The following is a 13,471-nucleotide window of genomic DNA, read 5'->3' as shown; positions in this document are numbered from 1 at the left end:
TAGCATAGAATGATAGAAATTGTAGAAATACATTTGTCTGCAGGGACCTTGAGTAAATTTATTTTTTATTTCCAAACAAGTACCACTCCGCATTCTTTCAATATTTAAAAATAGATCATCCTTAGGATTAACAAAGTGCAGACAGCATTCAATAACTGAACATTGGTTTCACACAAAATTATAAATCAGGCAGCAAAGTCAGAGACAACAGAACAAAGGTGCCAACTGCAAATATTGCACATAATAAAAATGGCAGAGGCACACTTTTCAGAAAAAAAAACTAGAGGTAACAGTTGATAATGGTGTATAGCCTGCCGAACTACACATTTATAGTTAGGTTCTCTTCAACTTCACGGTGAGATTCAACTCAAGTGATAGCAACTTAACACACTGGGGGGAGGCATAATAAGTCCCCAATCAAATGCAAAAGCTCTAAAATTACAAGGCATAAGCCATATAAAATGTGCTATAACACTGACTTTCTTTCACGATATTGGAAGAACTCTTTCTGAAAGACAGAATTACTTTGGTTTTGCTTAGCCATTTCAAATGTTCCAGAATGAAAATAAAAGAAAGCGTGATATTTTTCTCTTCTCCCAACTCAATACAGTTGCTGCTCTCAAAGATGGAAGCCAAGAGAGAACCTGAGAAATGGGAGAGTCGGTGCTTGTCATACATAGCATGATGTAAACAAAGTCAATTTAAAATCTGAATGGAGGCATTGTAGCATGCAATGATATCCATAAGTAAAAACCTAATACATAAGCCCAGCTAAATTATATCCAAAATGAGTGAAAGGTATTGCTTGAGAACAGTTTGTTTTATGACCCATAGGCATCAACATATTTATAGCATATTTTCTTTGTCCAAAACCATGTTCCAAAGTGCTAAATTAAAAGTAATTACAAAATAACCACAAAAGCTAAACCCATACCCCGTGAGTAGTGGGATGTGTTTCTGGCAGAGATCAATCAAGAACAGTCTGTGTATGTGGTGACCATGTTCCCTCTGCGCTGTGTCACTGTCCTGCAGTGTTGTTTTGCCGAGCCCTGGAACCGGCTGTCCGCCCCGCCTGTGTGTCCATTAAACGAGAACATCTTCTCCATGTCCTCAAACACGTCATCAAAGAGTTCTCCACCAAAGGAGCCCTGGAAGTGTCTCTTGTGCCTGTTCTGGGCCTTCTGATGGGCCTGTTGGTGGGCCTGGAAGTGGCTGTTGAAGGCCCTCTTGTGATGGGAGTGCTGGTTATGACCGAACAGGTCAGAGTCTCTGAACAGGTCATCAAAGTTGAAGTTAAAGTTCTGGTGGAAGTGCTGTCCACTCCTCCCACCTCCTGTGCCTGGCTCACCAGGGGAGGGGCCATGTCCAAACTGGTCATACTCCAGTCTCCTCTTATCGTCTGATAACGTCTCGTAGGCTGGGCAAAGGAAAGGAAACATAAGTCTCTTGGTGGTGTCCAGACATAAGAAAAACAACAAATGCTTTAACGTGGAAAAACTTCATAACTGACTGTAATGGGAATATTAAGATCAATAAAGTTCATATTCAGTTTAGAGTGATTCACTCAATGTTAAGCATTTTCCCTTTCTGTATTTACACATGATTTCCAGTGTTCTGTTTGTGACACTTTGGTTGATGGTCACTGGACTCGACGCTGAATGTTATGGAGTAAACTCATATCTGTGTATAGTGATTGATGCTAGACTGGAGGTACAAGGACTGAGAACACAGATTATTATTGTATTGAATTGTCTGTGAACACTGATTCTGTAGCAGCTGACAAAGTCATTGGCCTTTTGTTTTGACTTTCTACAAGCCACTCGGGCTGTTGTTCGCAGTACATTTAGCGTTGCTGATCAGGCTATTGGGCCTTTTCAGCAAAGACCAGTTAGACATTCTCTGCCCCTGTGCAGGATATTGTTATCACTGTTTGTAAACTTGTAATTAAGCCAGATAGATTTTTTTTATTGATATTATCAATGACTGCTCTCCTTGTTCACCTGAAAATGTCTATTACACTGACAAAATTAAAATATTGGAAAACATCTATTACTTGTTGAAATGTTTACAAAAGTATTAATACAACTACAGGATGAATAATTAACACTCCATCCAATACATTTGGTGTGGACTTGATGTAAAGGAGCCCTGATGTAACAGATGAGGGGAGTGCCCAGAAGTTGACAGGACTCACCCTCAGCTATTTCCCTGAACTTTGCCTCTGCGTCAGGACTCTTGTTTCGGTCAGGATGGTACTTCATGGCTAGCTTATGGAAGGCCTTCTTGATCTGGCGCTCAGAGGCATCTTTTGGCACACCTAGGATGTCATAGTAGTCCCTCTGTGCCAGTATGAACTCAGTTATCATGAGAATACATACTGCTAACATTAAGACGGACTGTGCTGTGGCCATATTTGGTGGTTAGCACTTGCCTCCCTGCCCAGGAAAGAGAGAGGTTTGACAGTTAGTTTACAGTTTGCTACTTACACAAGCAAATAATGTAAAATTGACAAAAGTATAACTATGTAAGCGTTTTTTTAACCTGTACTGTAGAAAGGAAGCATGGCAAATCTGTAAAACCTGCTGTGTGACATAGGCTTTTCTTTTTTTAAATCCCACTTTAGCTAGGGACATGATCTACAAATGTATTTACCCTAGTGAATAGATGGTTGAGTCAGCCACAGAATGATCCAACCATTTACATTGTATTTAAAGCAATTGATAAGGCAGTTTAAACCATTGAAGGTGGATGGGGGAGAGAAAAAGTGTCAGAACAACAAGTACATAGAGCCTGTGAAAACTATGACACACATTTCTGTTCTGTATGCAAATTCTAAGCTAAAAAAACATCACAAATAAATTGAGAACTTACCTTGAAAAGCACTAACAACAGCGGCTCTTCTATCAGACGATAATGGCACAGCTGATCCGTAGGTGACAAACGATAGCAGGTTGCATTCCCGAGCTGTAACACCACGACTCGCAATCTTATTGGTTAATTCCTTCACCGACTGACTCGAAACACCGCGATTGGCTGAAACTAGGGGCATGTGGATCTGTGTTGCATCCTTTCACTTCCGGTACACTCCAGTCCTGTTGGTGGCAGTAGGAAATGTGAAACCACAGCAGAAGAAAACAAAAAGAAACCGATTGCTACACTGTACAATAGCAGACTGGACTGTAAACAGATGATCTCAAGCGTCGCTGTTTAGGTATTAAAAACGTAAGTCCTTATCCGTTTGACCTCAATCTTGATTACATATTTGCATTTCCATATAGTGTTATCCAATGCCAAATGTATATTTAGTGAAAGAGAAGTATCAAGCTAGTGTATTCCATATGCATTACCTACCACCAGAGTGAGTCACTTGAGTTAAGTGCTGCACTGCTGGCCAGCAACAGAAGCAGACAGAAGACTGCTCCCAAGGATATTTATTGCAAACCAATAGCTATATTCTTCCTATCTAGAATCAGTACATGGAAAAAGTAAGCAAGGAAATCTCAATCTTTGTTGTATGTTGCTGCCTTTATTGGCAGAGTGTGATTCAGAGGGTGTTTACACCAGATAAAGGTTTCAGACCAGATTCCAAGGTTTGTTGGCTGTTTAACTAACAGTAAGGTCCCATGATGGGAAGTAGGTTAATGGTAACAAGCTTGTGACTTTATTATTTGGAAGAGGCTAACCAAGACCTTTGGTCACCTGTTTATGGCTTTATATCCTATACCTTTTACCAACGTTTACTAAAGTAAAAAATATCCACTTGGTCTCATAGGACTCTAAATCCCAGTTCTCTCTTTTCAGGCAAAGCTGTGTTTCTGACTTAGAGTTGTGTTTGCTGCTTGTCCTGTGATCTAGGCTGTACTGCTGGATAAACTACTGTGGTGCTGTTCCCTCGCTGAACCCCCTATCACTCCTGCCTCCTACTGCTGTTCCCTTGAAGGCCTCCACCCCCTCCTATCCCTCCTGGTGACCCCTGTGATGTCGTCCCCGTGCTGTGGCTTCCTGGCGCAGTACACCCACCATCACCTGGTCGCCTTCCTCCTCACCTTCTTTAGGTAAACTCAACTCCTGAACTCCCACCAGCCTTGTAGGGATCTGGTATAAGACCCTCTGAATGTTCAGAGTTCTCATTCCAGTTCTCTTTGGCCTAAATGCTCTCTACACAAGCACTTAAACCAGAGCACACATACGCATTTGATACGCAGGCTCACTTGTGCTCATATAGGCATACATCCTCCTGAAGTAAATACAGTACTAAGCCAGGGGCCCCAGCACATGCTAATGCCTGGACCGGAGCTACAGTACTCACAGTCCTATACAGCTCTCCACTGATTTATTTTATTTAAATGACATCATTGCTTCTTGGTCAGACTGGTTGTTATCAGACTAGGAGAAAGTGAACGTATCAGACAGTTGAGCAGAAAGAATCCGATTAACGCTGAATCTGTGCCTGTGTTGCTCACATTACCTCTCCTGACCTCCCTACTCTGAACCCTGACCTTTGACCCCACTCAGCTGTGCCAAAGATTTTGTGGCTGTGCTTTCCAGGCCCTGTCATCAGGAAGTGACGTGTAGCCTAGAGTTCTTATTACAGGTTATATAGTAGTTGTAAATGGGCTGAGTACTGACCTACACACCAGCTGCTTTAAACAGCTAAACACATCATTGGAAGGCCCTGGATGTTTCTGGTCCCTTGTTCTGCTAAGAATGTAACAGGGCTTTATTAAGTCTCCCCTCCCTCTCCCTCCAGCTATGTCCTCCTGCATGCCTCAAGGAAGACCTTCAGTAATGTGAAAGTGAGCATCTCAGCCCAGTGGACTCCCTCTGTGCAGAATGCCAGCTCTCCTGCCTTCTCACCCGGGGAGGTACGTACTCAGGAGGATGCGGATTCACTTCCTTGAATTATCCCCCCTTTTCACCTCATCTAAAAGATGGCCTCTGATATAATGACTTAATTCCTGGATGTCTGCTATTTTGCCTTAGTTTGCACTATTGGATTTGTTTAGTGATCTCTTCAGGTGCAGTCCTCAATATTTACTTTTTGTTTTGTGTAGTGGATGAGGAAGTGTTATCACGTGTGGAGCTACTGATGAGTACTGAAACAGACCATGAAGTACAGCTAATACTAATGGTCAAATGTTTAAATAAATCCCTTTATTCAGTTGCTCTGAAAATGTTTTTGTTTGATATGATATAATGTTTATTTATTGTGTTACTGTATGTATCTTTGATTGTCTATTCGGAATCTTCCTCCAGACATGGGAGAATAACCTGTTTGCAGACTCCGATGAAGCCACTCTGTTCCTGGGTGTCCTTGACACCATCTTCCTGTTTTCCTACGCCGTGGTGAGTGTCAGGGCCAGCTGGGGTCATGGGGTGGGGGTGGGGGGGCGTACTGGTAGTCTAGCAACAGTGAGTCAATGTAACCTAATCAGTCATGTCAGATTTACTTCTCTCTCCTGCCCCACACTGAAAGTTGACTGTGGTGTTAATTTGTGAATATTATCTTTAATTATCAACATGGAAACAAGCACACTGATGCCGTCTTCTCATATTCCCTATTCTGACCTCCCCACTCTGAACCCTGACCTTTGACCCCACTCAGCTGTGCTAAAGATTGTGTGGCTGTGCTTTCCAGGCCCTGTCATCAGGAAGTGACGTATAACCTAGAGTTCTTATTACAGGTTATAATCTTGAGGATATATGGTAGTTGTAAACAGGTTGAGTGCTGACCTGCAGTGGAGGGTTTGGCCGGGGTAGGCCGTCATTGTAAAATAAGAATTTGTTCTTTACTTACTTGCCTTACTTGCCAAGTTAAATATATATAATTTTTATAGTCATAGTTAAATAGTCAAAGCAGGAGGACAGAGTAAATATGCGTGTGTTGTTCAATATTCATGCAGGGCCTATATATGAGTGGAGTGATCGGAGACCGCATGAACCTCCGGTATGTCCTCTCCTTTGGTCTGTGTGGTTCAGCCATAGTGGTAAGTGGGGCATTGCTTTTTATATTTCACATACATCTACACAGTTGTTACATCAGATTTTTACAATAGGTACTTAGTTAAAACGTAGTTACTACAATAGTCATATATACTGCAGATTCTGCATTTTGATCCCATTCCATTTCATTGTGCTCTATTGATGACGTAATCCAATATAACCTTCTGTTTTTCCCTCCTTCACTTCCCAGGAGTTTGTGTTTGGTACCCTGACTGAGTGGCTGCAGTTCTATAACATCTACCTGTACTGTGGCCTTTGGGTACTGAACGGCCTACTGCAGTCTGCTGTCTGGCCCTGTGTGGTGGCAGTCATGGGGAACTGGTTCGGCAAGTCGGGGTGAGTAATCATGTCCCTCTCTCTCCCATGACACTAGTATACTCCAACACTGATCAATAGGGCTGGGAATTGCCAGGGACCTTACGATACGATATTATAACGATAAGATATTTATTGCGATTCCCACAATTCTATATATATTGTGATTCGATGTTCCAAACATATTGCTCACCATATGTCAGAGGGAGAGCCATGGGAAAACTAGTTTTGGTCAGTCAGGGAAATAAAAGTGTTGAAAACAAATGGACTCCCTAAAAATAAGATGGAGAACAAGCTATTAAAGGAAAAATACTGGAGTTTAGGTGCAGGTACAGAAAACTAGCCAATGCCGATCACTCACACAGATTGAGTTAGGCTCGCTGATGGTCAACAATCAGAAGTTGTCTTTACAAACAGCAGCCTTAAGGGATTGCTTTAACTGTGGGGTCGTTCCATATGATTTCAATCACTTTCTGACTACGCCCCTTTTGATTTGCCAGAAACCTGTCGTACATGTTTGCACATGGTGAAATTGGTCAGACAGTAACATTTTAGACCTGAATGCCAAAACATTTAGGAGATAGTTGACCCATTTTGCATAACTGTTTCGTTCCCCGGCAAGAAAACCAAAAATGTCAGGCAAACAGAAGGGGGAACTAACAGAGTCACTGACCAACAACCAAGATGAAACAGGTGGGGTTTTAGGAGAGGTTCTGAAAGACATGGGCGTGTCCACTGAAAGTTGACTAGCAACAAAAACTGTAACCTAAAGGGCACCAACTAAATTTGCCCAAGAAGAGGCAAACAACACAAAAAGCCACACTAAACTTAAAGACAGGAAGCAAAACGAAATCAGATAAGGGATTGTTTGTCTAGAAATCAAAATAGGGAGCGCCAACTAAAGGTGTTAACCCTCCACATCAATCAAGACAAGTGTCGCTCTTAAATAGCACCTGGCCAGGACAGGTAAGACACGGTCCCCTAACGTGGTGGAAACTAGCACAGGTGTAACACATACTGACTAACGAGATGACACCAATCCGTGCGCCCTACGTGCTAACAAGCTATACGTGCTAAAGTCCAACCTCAAAACATAGATGGAAAAACAAAACCTGTAACAATACCCCACCCTACCATGGGACGTCCATGTCTTTATCTCTGATAAAGATAAACGGTTGAGTTTGGTATAATTTAAAAGTTTACAAATGGGGTTGTCAATCTATTCTATGATTTATTTATTTTTAAACATTTTTAATCAAATAAAATCAAATGTAAGCATTAACGCCAATTATCTAAAAACACGTGAACTCAGATTTGACTCATTTTCACAAATGTTGTAGCTTAGACCCTATTTGAAATCATCTAAGATCTTATTTTACATCGAAGGGGTGCAGTCAGAAAGTGATTGAAATCATATGGACAGGAAGTGATGTGCTGATTTATTCTAATTGAGTATTGCGTTGAGTATGTTGTGTGTATAGTGCATGTTCTTTAGAGTGTTGTAACCGCTGTATGTCTCCTCCTCCCTCCAGGCGAGGTTTTGTGTTTGGCCTGTGGAGTGCCTGTGCCTCTGTTGGGAACATTCTGGGAGCTTTCCTGGCATCCAGTGTTCTCAAGTACGGATATGAGGTGAGTGCAGATGCACACAGATATACATATTACATATCTGCTCTGGGATCCACCTTTTTATAAGGTCTAGATGAAAAAGGGACATGTTGCATAGACAATACCTGGTATGGTCTAGTCAGTAAGTCTAGAAGAAAAGGTCACCACATTGCTGTCTCGAGAAAAGTGAATTTATGCGGTATTGTCTTTCTCTCAACCCCTTGCTACATAGTTAGCTATGTAGTCCGTCTGTGGTCCCAGGGAAGAAAACATGAAAGCACAGAGTATGAACAGCACAATTCCCAATACAAGGCACCTCAGTGTTATGCTGTGTTTCTGCAGTATGCCTTCCTGGTCACTTCAGTGCTGCAGTTTGCTGGTGGGGTGGTGGTGTTCTTTGGTCTGCTCACCTCCCCTAAAGAAGTGGGTGAGTATTGGGTGCTCAGTTTCCCTCATTGATCTGGTATTGTCTCCCTATCATTGTATCATACTGTACTTTTTTTCCACTTCAAGCTTCGGGTTCAATTAGTCGTGTGTACAGGATACGCATGGTATACACCGTCCAATGAAATGCTTACTTGCAGGATCCTTCTCAAAAATGCAACAAGAATAAGAAATTATACAAGATAAAAGATAAGAATACGAACATAAAGTAAATGGCTCAGTAGAATAGAATAATGTTTTTTTTTTTAATTGTGAGGATGTTGTAATACTGTATGTGGAATATGATATAAAGCTCATATAGCTATGATGTACTGTGTGACTCTTTTGATGAAGAGTGTCGTTTGTCTGTCCCATCAGGTCTGTGTTTGGAGTCAGAGACAAGTCTGAGTCCAGTGGAGAGAGATGCAGACAGCCACAGGCCTCTGATGAGTGATGAAGAGGATGAGGAAGAGGAGGGGGAAGAGGAGGGATCGGAGGAGGTGTGTGACGGAGGGTACTACACCATCCAGCAGGGGGATGAGGAAACACCCAAAGCCATCGGATTCTGCCAGGCCTTCTGCCTGCCCGGGGTGCTGCCTGTGAGTGGGATATTACTAGAGCTCTCTGTGTGTCTCTGTGTCCCTCTTTCTCGTGGTCCCTCTAACTCTGGCTAGCTGTCACCCACTCACTCTCTCGCACTCACCCTGCTATCTCCCTCTTTCATTCACCCCTCCCCATCTATATCAATATCTATATCTATTTCTATATCTCTATCATCTTATCATCCTCCCTGCTTCTCTGCTATCTGCCCCTCCCTGTTTAAGCGTTTTCATTCTGTCTCTGTTCTTTAGCTGACAGTTTTGTTTAGGCAGTGTGGGGGGTGAAGACGTCACTAGTTGCGTTAGTCTCTTTCTCTCAACTTCTCCTCCCAGAACCAATAAAGCAAGTATTGTATTATGGAGCATCTGACGATATGAAGATTTTAGTTCTGGCTTTCTGTGATGACTCTCTCAGTAACTGGTGACTGTCATCCTCTCTCCCCAGTATTCTCTGGCGTACGCGTGTCTGAAGCTGGTGAACTACTCCTTCTTCTTCTGGTTGCCCTTCTACCTGAGCAGGAACTTTGGCTGGAAGGAGGCCCAAGCCGACAGGCTCTCTGTGTGGTACGACGTGGGAGGCATCATAGGTGAGTTTTCCGGCCCAAGCCTAGTTAACGCTGGCTGTATTGACTGGTTAATATGAATGACATTGGCATTGTTGTTGTTGACTGCGGTTTAGCTGTGGTAACATCCTAGCTAACTATGCAGAGTCATTTATCTATGCTGTCTGAAGGGATCTACGTAGTCTACGCAAATGGAGCCGATTGAGGTCCGTTGGCATCGCTCTCTAACGTAGTTCCACGTACATTTGTGCGACTGAGTTTTTGGAACGCGACGCAAACGGACCTCCGTCTGCTCTGTTTGCGTGGACTGTGTAGAGCCCTTAAGACGGGACCGCAAATTGTGTATTAATCTTCTGCTCTCTGTCTGTCTCTCTCTCTCTCTCTCTCTCTCTCTCTCTCTCTCTCTCTCTCTCTCTCTCACTCACTCACTCACTCACTCACTCACTCACTCACTCACTCACTCACTCACTCACTCACTCACTCACTCACTCACTCACTCACTCACTCACTCACTCACTCACTCACTCACCACTCACAGGTGGTACGATCCAGGGCCTGATCTCAGACTGCATGGGGAAGAGAGCTCCAGTGTTAGCCGTCAGTCTGCTGCTGGCTATGGGAGCCCTGGTGGGGTACAGTCGTGAGTACTGTTCCTTTTTTCATCCACCTTCCTCCTTTTTCTAGCCCAAAACATCACTATATTACTCAGGCCAACATTCAATTTCAATGTGATCCCATTTATTTAATAAATAGTATTCCCATTTTTTATTTATTTTTTAGGTCAGAGAGAAAAAATGGAAATTGTTCATTATTGTGTTATGTCAATTCTAGACCACCAAGGGGAGCCCTTGATGGGGGGGGGGGAATTAAGAACCATATGTCTCATACAGAATCCACAAAAAAACATGTGAATTAACCCTGTGTTGTCCCCCCCTCAGACTCCCCTCCGGACCAGGTGGTGAATGCAGCTCTCCTGGCCACCACAGGTTTCTTCATAGGAGGGCCATCCAACATGATCAGCTCAGCCATCTCTGCAGACCTGGGGCGACAGGAGGCCCTCAGGGGCAGTCAGGAGGCTCTGGCTACCGTCACCGGCATAGTGGACGGGACTGGGAGTATTGGAGCTGCAGCGGGACAGGTAACACACACTAGAGATTGAGAAAGTACACGCACGCACGCACGCACATACATACATACATACGTACACACATAAATATGTGCTTTCCATTGATTTAATGTTGAGTATTTTACCTTGTCTTTTAGTACTTGGTATCGCTGATCGAGAGCAAACTGGGCTGGATGTGTGTGTTCTACTTCTTCATAGTCATGGTAAGATCATCTGTCTAATCCATAATGTGAGACAATGTTCATGTATTCCGTTAATTAGTCACTTATTCTCCTCAGGAGCATCTTACATAAGACACTGTGTTGTCGCTGTTTGTGACATATTTGGTCCTGTTGTGATTGCCTCACAGACGGGGGGCAGCATAGTCTTCATCTTGCCGCTGATCGTGACTGAGACTCGGGCCATGTGGAGGGACAGACAGGCAAGGACACACCGGCTGTGAAGCCTTCCTCACGGGGGCCATGTTTGTTCCTACTCCTTCCCTATTGGGCCTACTAGCTGTCAGTCAATCAGATTATGTCCACTGATCACTACTGTAGATATATGTACAACATGTCTATGAATGTGTGTGTCCAGTCTATGTATATATTTGGTCTGAAACACGTTTTTTAAAGATTACTTCAGCGCCTTTTACAAGTGGGGGCAGGGCCCTCTCAATGTTTGTGGCCTGAGATAGGAAGTTCCAAGCAGCTGTCAATGATTCAAATTCCTTTACCTGTTTACTGAAGTGTATAATGATTACTTGTATAGAATGATTGGATCTGCTCATTTGCTTAGTAGAGATCAGATTTCAAAGGCACGCAAAACACACACTCACTGAAGTCTGCCACTCACTCTTAGAATCTCACAGTCACACATCCGCATGGTGGATTTTCAGTCATTGCCTGTAGCACATACATGTAGTCAGTGACCACGTTTACATGCACACAGTATTCTGGACAGTAGCTCATTCATATGGGTTAATTAAATAGTAACTGAAATATGGCCTACAACCTCACACATGTAGCATAATATAATGTTAACTCGTGCAGAATTATGCATTTTTTGCAGTAAAATTAGGCAACAAATGTTAATTTTGTCTCGGGAACAGGAGTGGATAAATATTAATTATTTATTTCAGCATCTCTTGAGAAAATGCGTGTGTAATGTATCATAAACCTATTTAATCGTTTTCTCATCTTTTAATTGAATTAAAACAGGTCAAACTGATGACATTTGGACATTTTGCACATACCTATCGTTCCATTGTTTTTGGAATCTTTCCACTGTTCTCCCGGTCGCTAAACGAAACAGACAACTTTTACCGGTTTTAGCTAGATTACTACTGCGTTCATTCTATCGATGATAGACATTATTCTGGTGAGCACTACTTTATTTGGTCTTCTGGGACAAGTTATGACAGAAGAGAAGCTGCATGAATCTAACAATAGTTGGCAAACAAATGGCCTACTAATTGTCAGAAATTATAAACAGAAAGTGTCTAAATTAAGGGTGAAATTAGCCAGTAGGCTACACGGTCCAATACGGAGCATCAGTAAAACTTTTTCGGGTTATTGTAAACGGGATATGATGTTTACGTGTGTCAACTCACTTGAGTACCCCGAATAATAAGGGAATATTGGTGTGCATTTAAACGTGGTCAGTGTAAAAAGTACGTTTGCCGATAAAGTTTTTAAGCAGCTTTGTAAGTCATAAAGGTCAGTAAACATTAACTGCACGCCTCTGAAATATTGTATTTATTTAAAGAACAGTAAGATTACATCAATGTAAAAAAAAAATCGTCTTATCAAAATGAGGTAAAAGTATACTGATTTTATTTACTGTAGGTACATAAATTAAAACGGTACAAGTAGTTATCCTGGTTGGACTGGGATCAGTTGCTAAATTACTGTAGTGGTTTTAACCAAGGTCACAAGTGCATTTCAGCTGGTCCAGGACCTGCTAAACTTGATGAAATGGAATGTGTATTTAATTGTAACATTATCGAATGTATGTTCTTAATCTGTGATGAATGTTAGTTTTTTTTCTCTCCATATGTGCACTTTAAATTAATATTTTAATGAGCCTATGTGATGTTTGTTTTGTTTTTTCAAGAAAAGAAAATAGACTTTTTCTAAACTGTTGACTCCTATATTTTATTCTTCACAAGGGAATTTACTATATATGTTTGGGAAACCACCTCAATGAATTTGAACTTCAATGATCTAAACTGTATTCACACAACTTACTTCTTTGTTTAAATCTCATAAAGCAATGAAACCAGCATTTAGAAACCTTGAATTAGCATACTTGTATTTATTTTCACATATAAAATGGACACAAATTAAGAGGATCTGTTCAGAAGGACTTTCGCGGTAAATTACTAATGGGATAGACACCATTGTAGAGCAGTAGAGGATACATTCTGCTCATCCTGTTACAGACGTGTTATGTCACTTCAGATCCACCAGGAGGAGCCTTTAAGGCAAAAATAATACCATCAAAATATGTGTAGTATTAGTAGGCTTAATTTTTATTTAACTAGGCAAGTCAGTTAAGAACAAACTCTCATTTACAATGACGGCCTAGGAACAGCGAGTTAATTGCCTTGTTCAGGGGCAGAACGACATATTTGTACTTTTTTCAGCTCAGGGATTTGATCAAGCAACCGTTACTGGCCTGACGCTCTAACCACTAGGCTACCTGTCGCCCCTAATATATAATTAGTAGGTTTAATATAATTAGTAGACTTTGACTATGTGTAGAATTAGTAGGCCTACTAGATTTTCCAGCTGTTGACACTGAAGATCATATTAATGTACAAGGAGGTAGTAAATTATGGATGAAGACGAGTCTAA

The 13,471-nt window shown here is 41.9% G+C and overlaps 2 protein-coding genes across 5 annotated transcripts; one reads left to right on the top strand and one right to left on the bottom strand.

Annotated features, from left to right (window-relative positions):
- Positions 1-48: 48 nt before the first annotated feature.
- On the bottom strand, positions 49-3,016 carry LOC118392322 (dnaJ homolog subfamily B member 9-like). Of its 3 annotated transcripts, XM_035784206.2 has the most exons (4): positions 2,872-3,016; positions 2,195-2,435; positions 935-1,417; positions 49-644 (listed from the first exon to the last, which is right to left on the bottom strand). In XM_035784206.2, the coding sequence occupies exons 2-3, from the start codon at positions 2,409-2,411 to the stop codon at positions 972-974; spliced, it is 663 nt and encodes a 220-aa protein (XP_035640099.1). In that variant the 5' UTR covers positions 2,412-2,435; positions 2,872-3,016; the 3' UTR covers positions 49-644; positions 935-971. The 3 variants fall into 3 exon arrangements, with proteins under 3 accessions (XP_035640099.1, XP_035640096.1, XP_035640097.1); XM_035784203.2 differs by having other exon boundaries at positions 49-1,417; positions 2,872-3,015; XM_035784204.2 differs by lacking the exon at positions 2,872-3,016 and adding an exon at positions 2,653-2,800 and having other exon boundaries at positions 49-1,417.
- Positions 3,017-3,079: 63 nt separating this feature from the next.
- LOC118392324 (sugar phosphate exchanger 3-like) lies at positions 3,080-12,757 on the top strand. Of its 2 annotated transcripts, none has more exons than XM_052460137.1 (14): positions 3,080-3,222; positions 3,856-4,055; positions 4,751-4,865; positions 5,257-5,346; positions 5,904-5,987; positions 6,194-6,339; positions 7,851-7,947; positions 8,266-8,350; positions 8,725-8,945; positions 9,391-9,532; positions 10,047-10,148; positions 10,447-10,646; positions 10,772-10,837; positions 10,984-12,757. In XM_052460137.1, the coding sequence occupies exons 2-14, from the start codon at positions 3,979-3,981 to the stop codon at positions 11,074-11,076; spliced, it is 1,518 nt and encodes a 505-aa protein (XP_052316097.1). In that variant the 5' UTR covers positions 3,080-3,222; positions 3,856-3,978; the 3' UTR covers positions 11,077-12,757. The 2 variants fall into 2 exon arrangements, with proteins under 2 accessions (XP_052316097.1, XP_052316098.1); XM_052460138.1 differs by having other exon boundaries at positions 3,101-3,222; positions 3,941-4,055.
- Positions 12,758-13,471: the final 714 nt, after the last annotated feature.

Source organism: Oncorhynchus keta, chromosome 13, assembly GCF_023373465.1.
Source record: "Oncorhynchus keta strain PuntledgeMale-10-30-2019 chromosome 13, Oket_V2, whole genome shotgun sequence".
Classification (NCBI taxonomy): Eukaryota; Metazoa; Chordata; class Actinopteri; order Salmoniformes; family Salmonidae; genus Oncorhynchus; species Oncorhynchus keta.
The sequence above is the reverse complement of the archived record's forward strand: the minus strand, read 5'-3'. Positions and strand labels throughout refer to the sequence as shown.

Excerpts from the sequence above, each read along its gene's own strand:
- LOC118392322 (XM_035784206.2), bottom strand. The coding sequence starts at position 2,411 with ATGGCCACAGCACAGTCCGTCTTAATGTTAGCAGTATGTATTCTCATG. Across the intron at positions 1,418-2,194 it reads GTTCAGGGAAATAGCTGAGG|CCTACGAGACGTTATCAGAC; the intron begins GTGAGTCCTGTC and ends TCCTTTGCCCAG.
- LOC118392324 (XM_052460137.1), top strand. The coding sequence starts at position 3,979 with ATGTCGTCCCCGTGCTGTGGCTTCCTGGCGCAGTACACCCACCATCAC. Across the intron at positions 8,351-8,724 it reads CACCTCCCCTAAAGAAGTGG|GTCTGTGTTTGGAGTCAGAG; the intron begins GTGAGTATTGGG and ends CTGTCCCATCAG. Across the intron at positions 10,149-10,446 it reads AGCCCTGGTGGGGTACAGTC|ACTCCCCTCCGGACCAGGTG; the intron begins GTGAGTACTGTT and ends TCCCCCCCTCAG.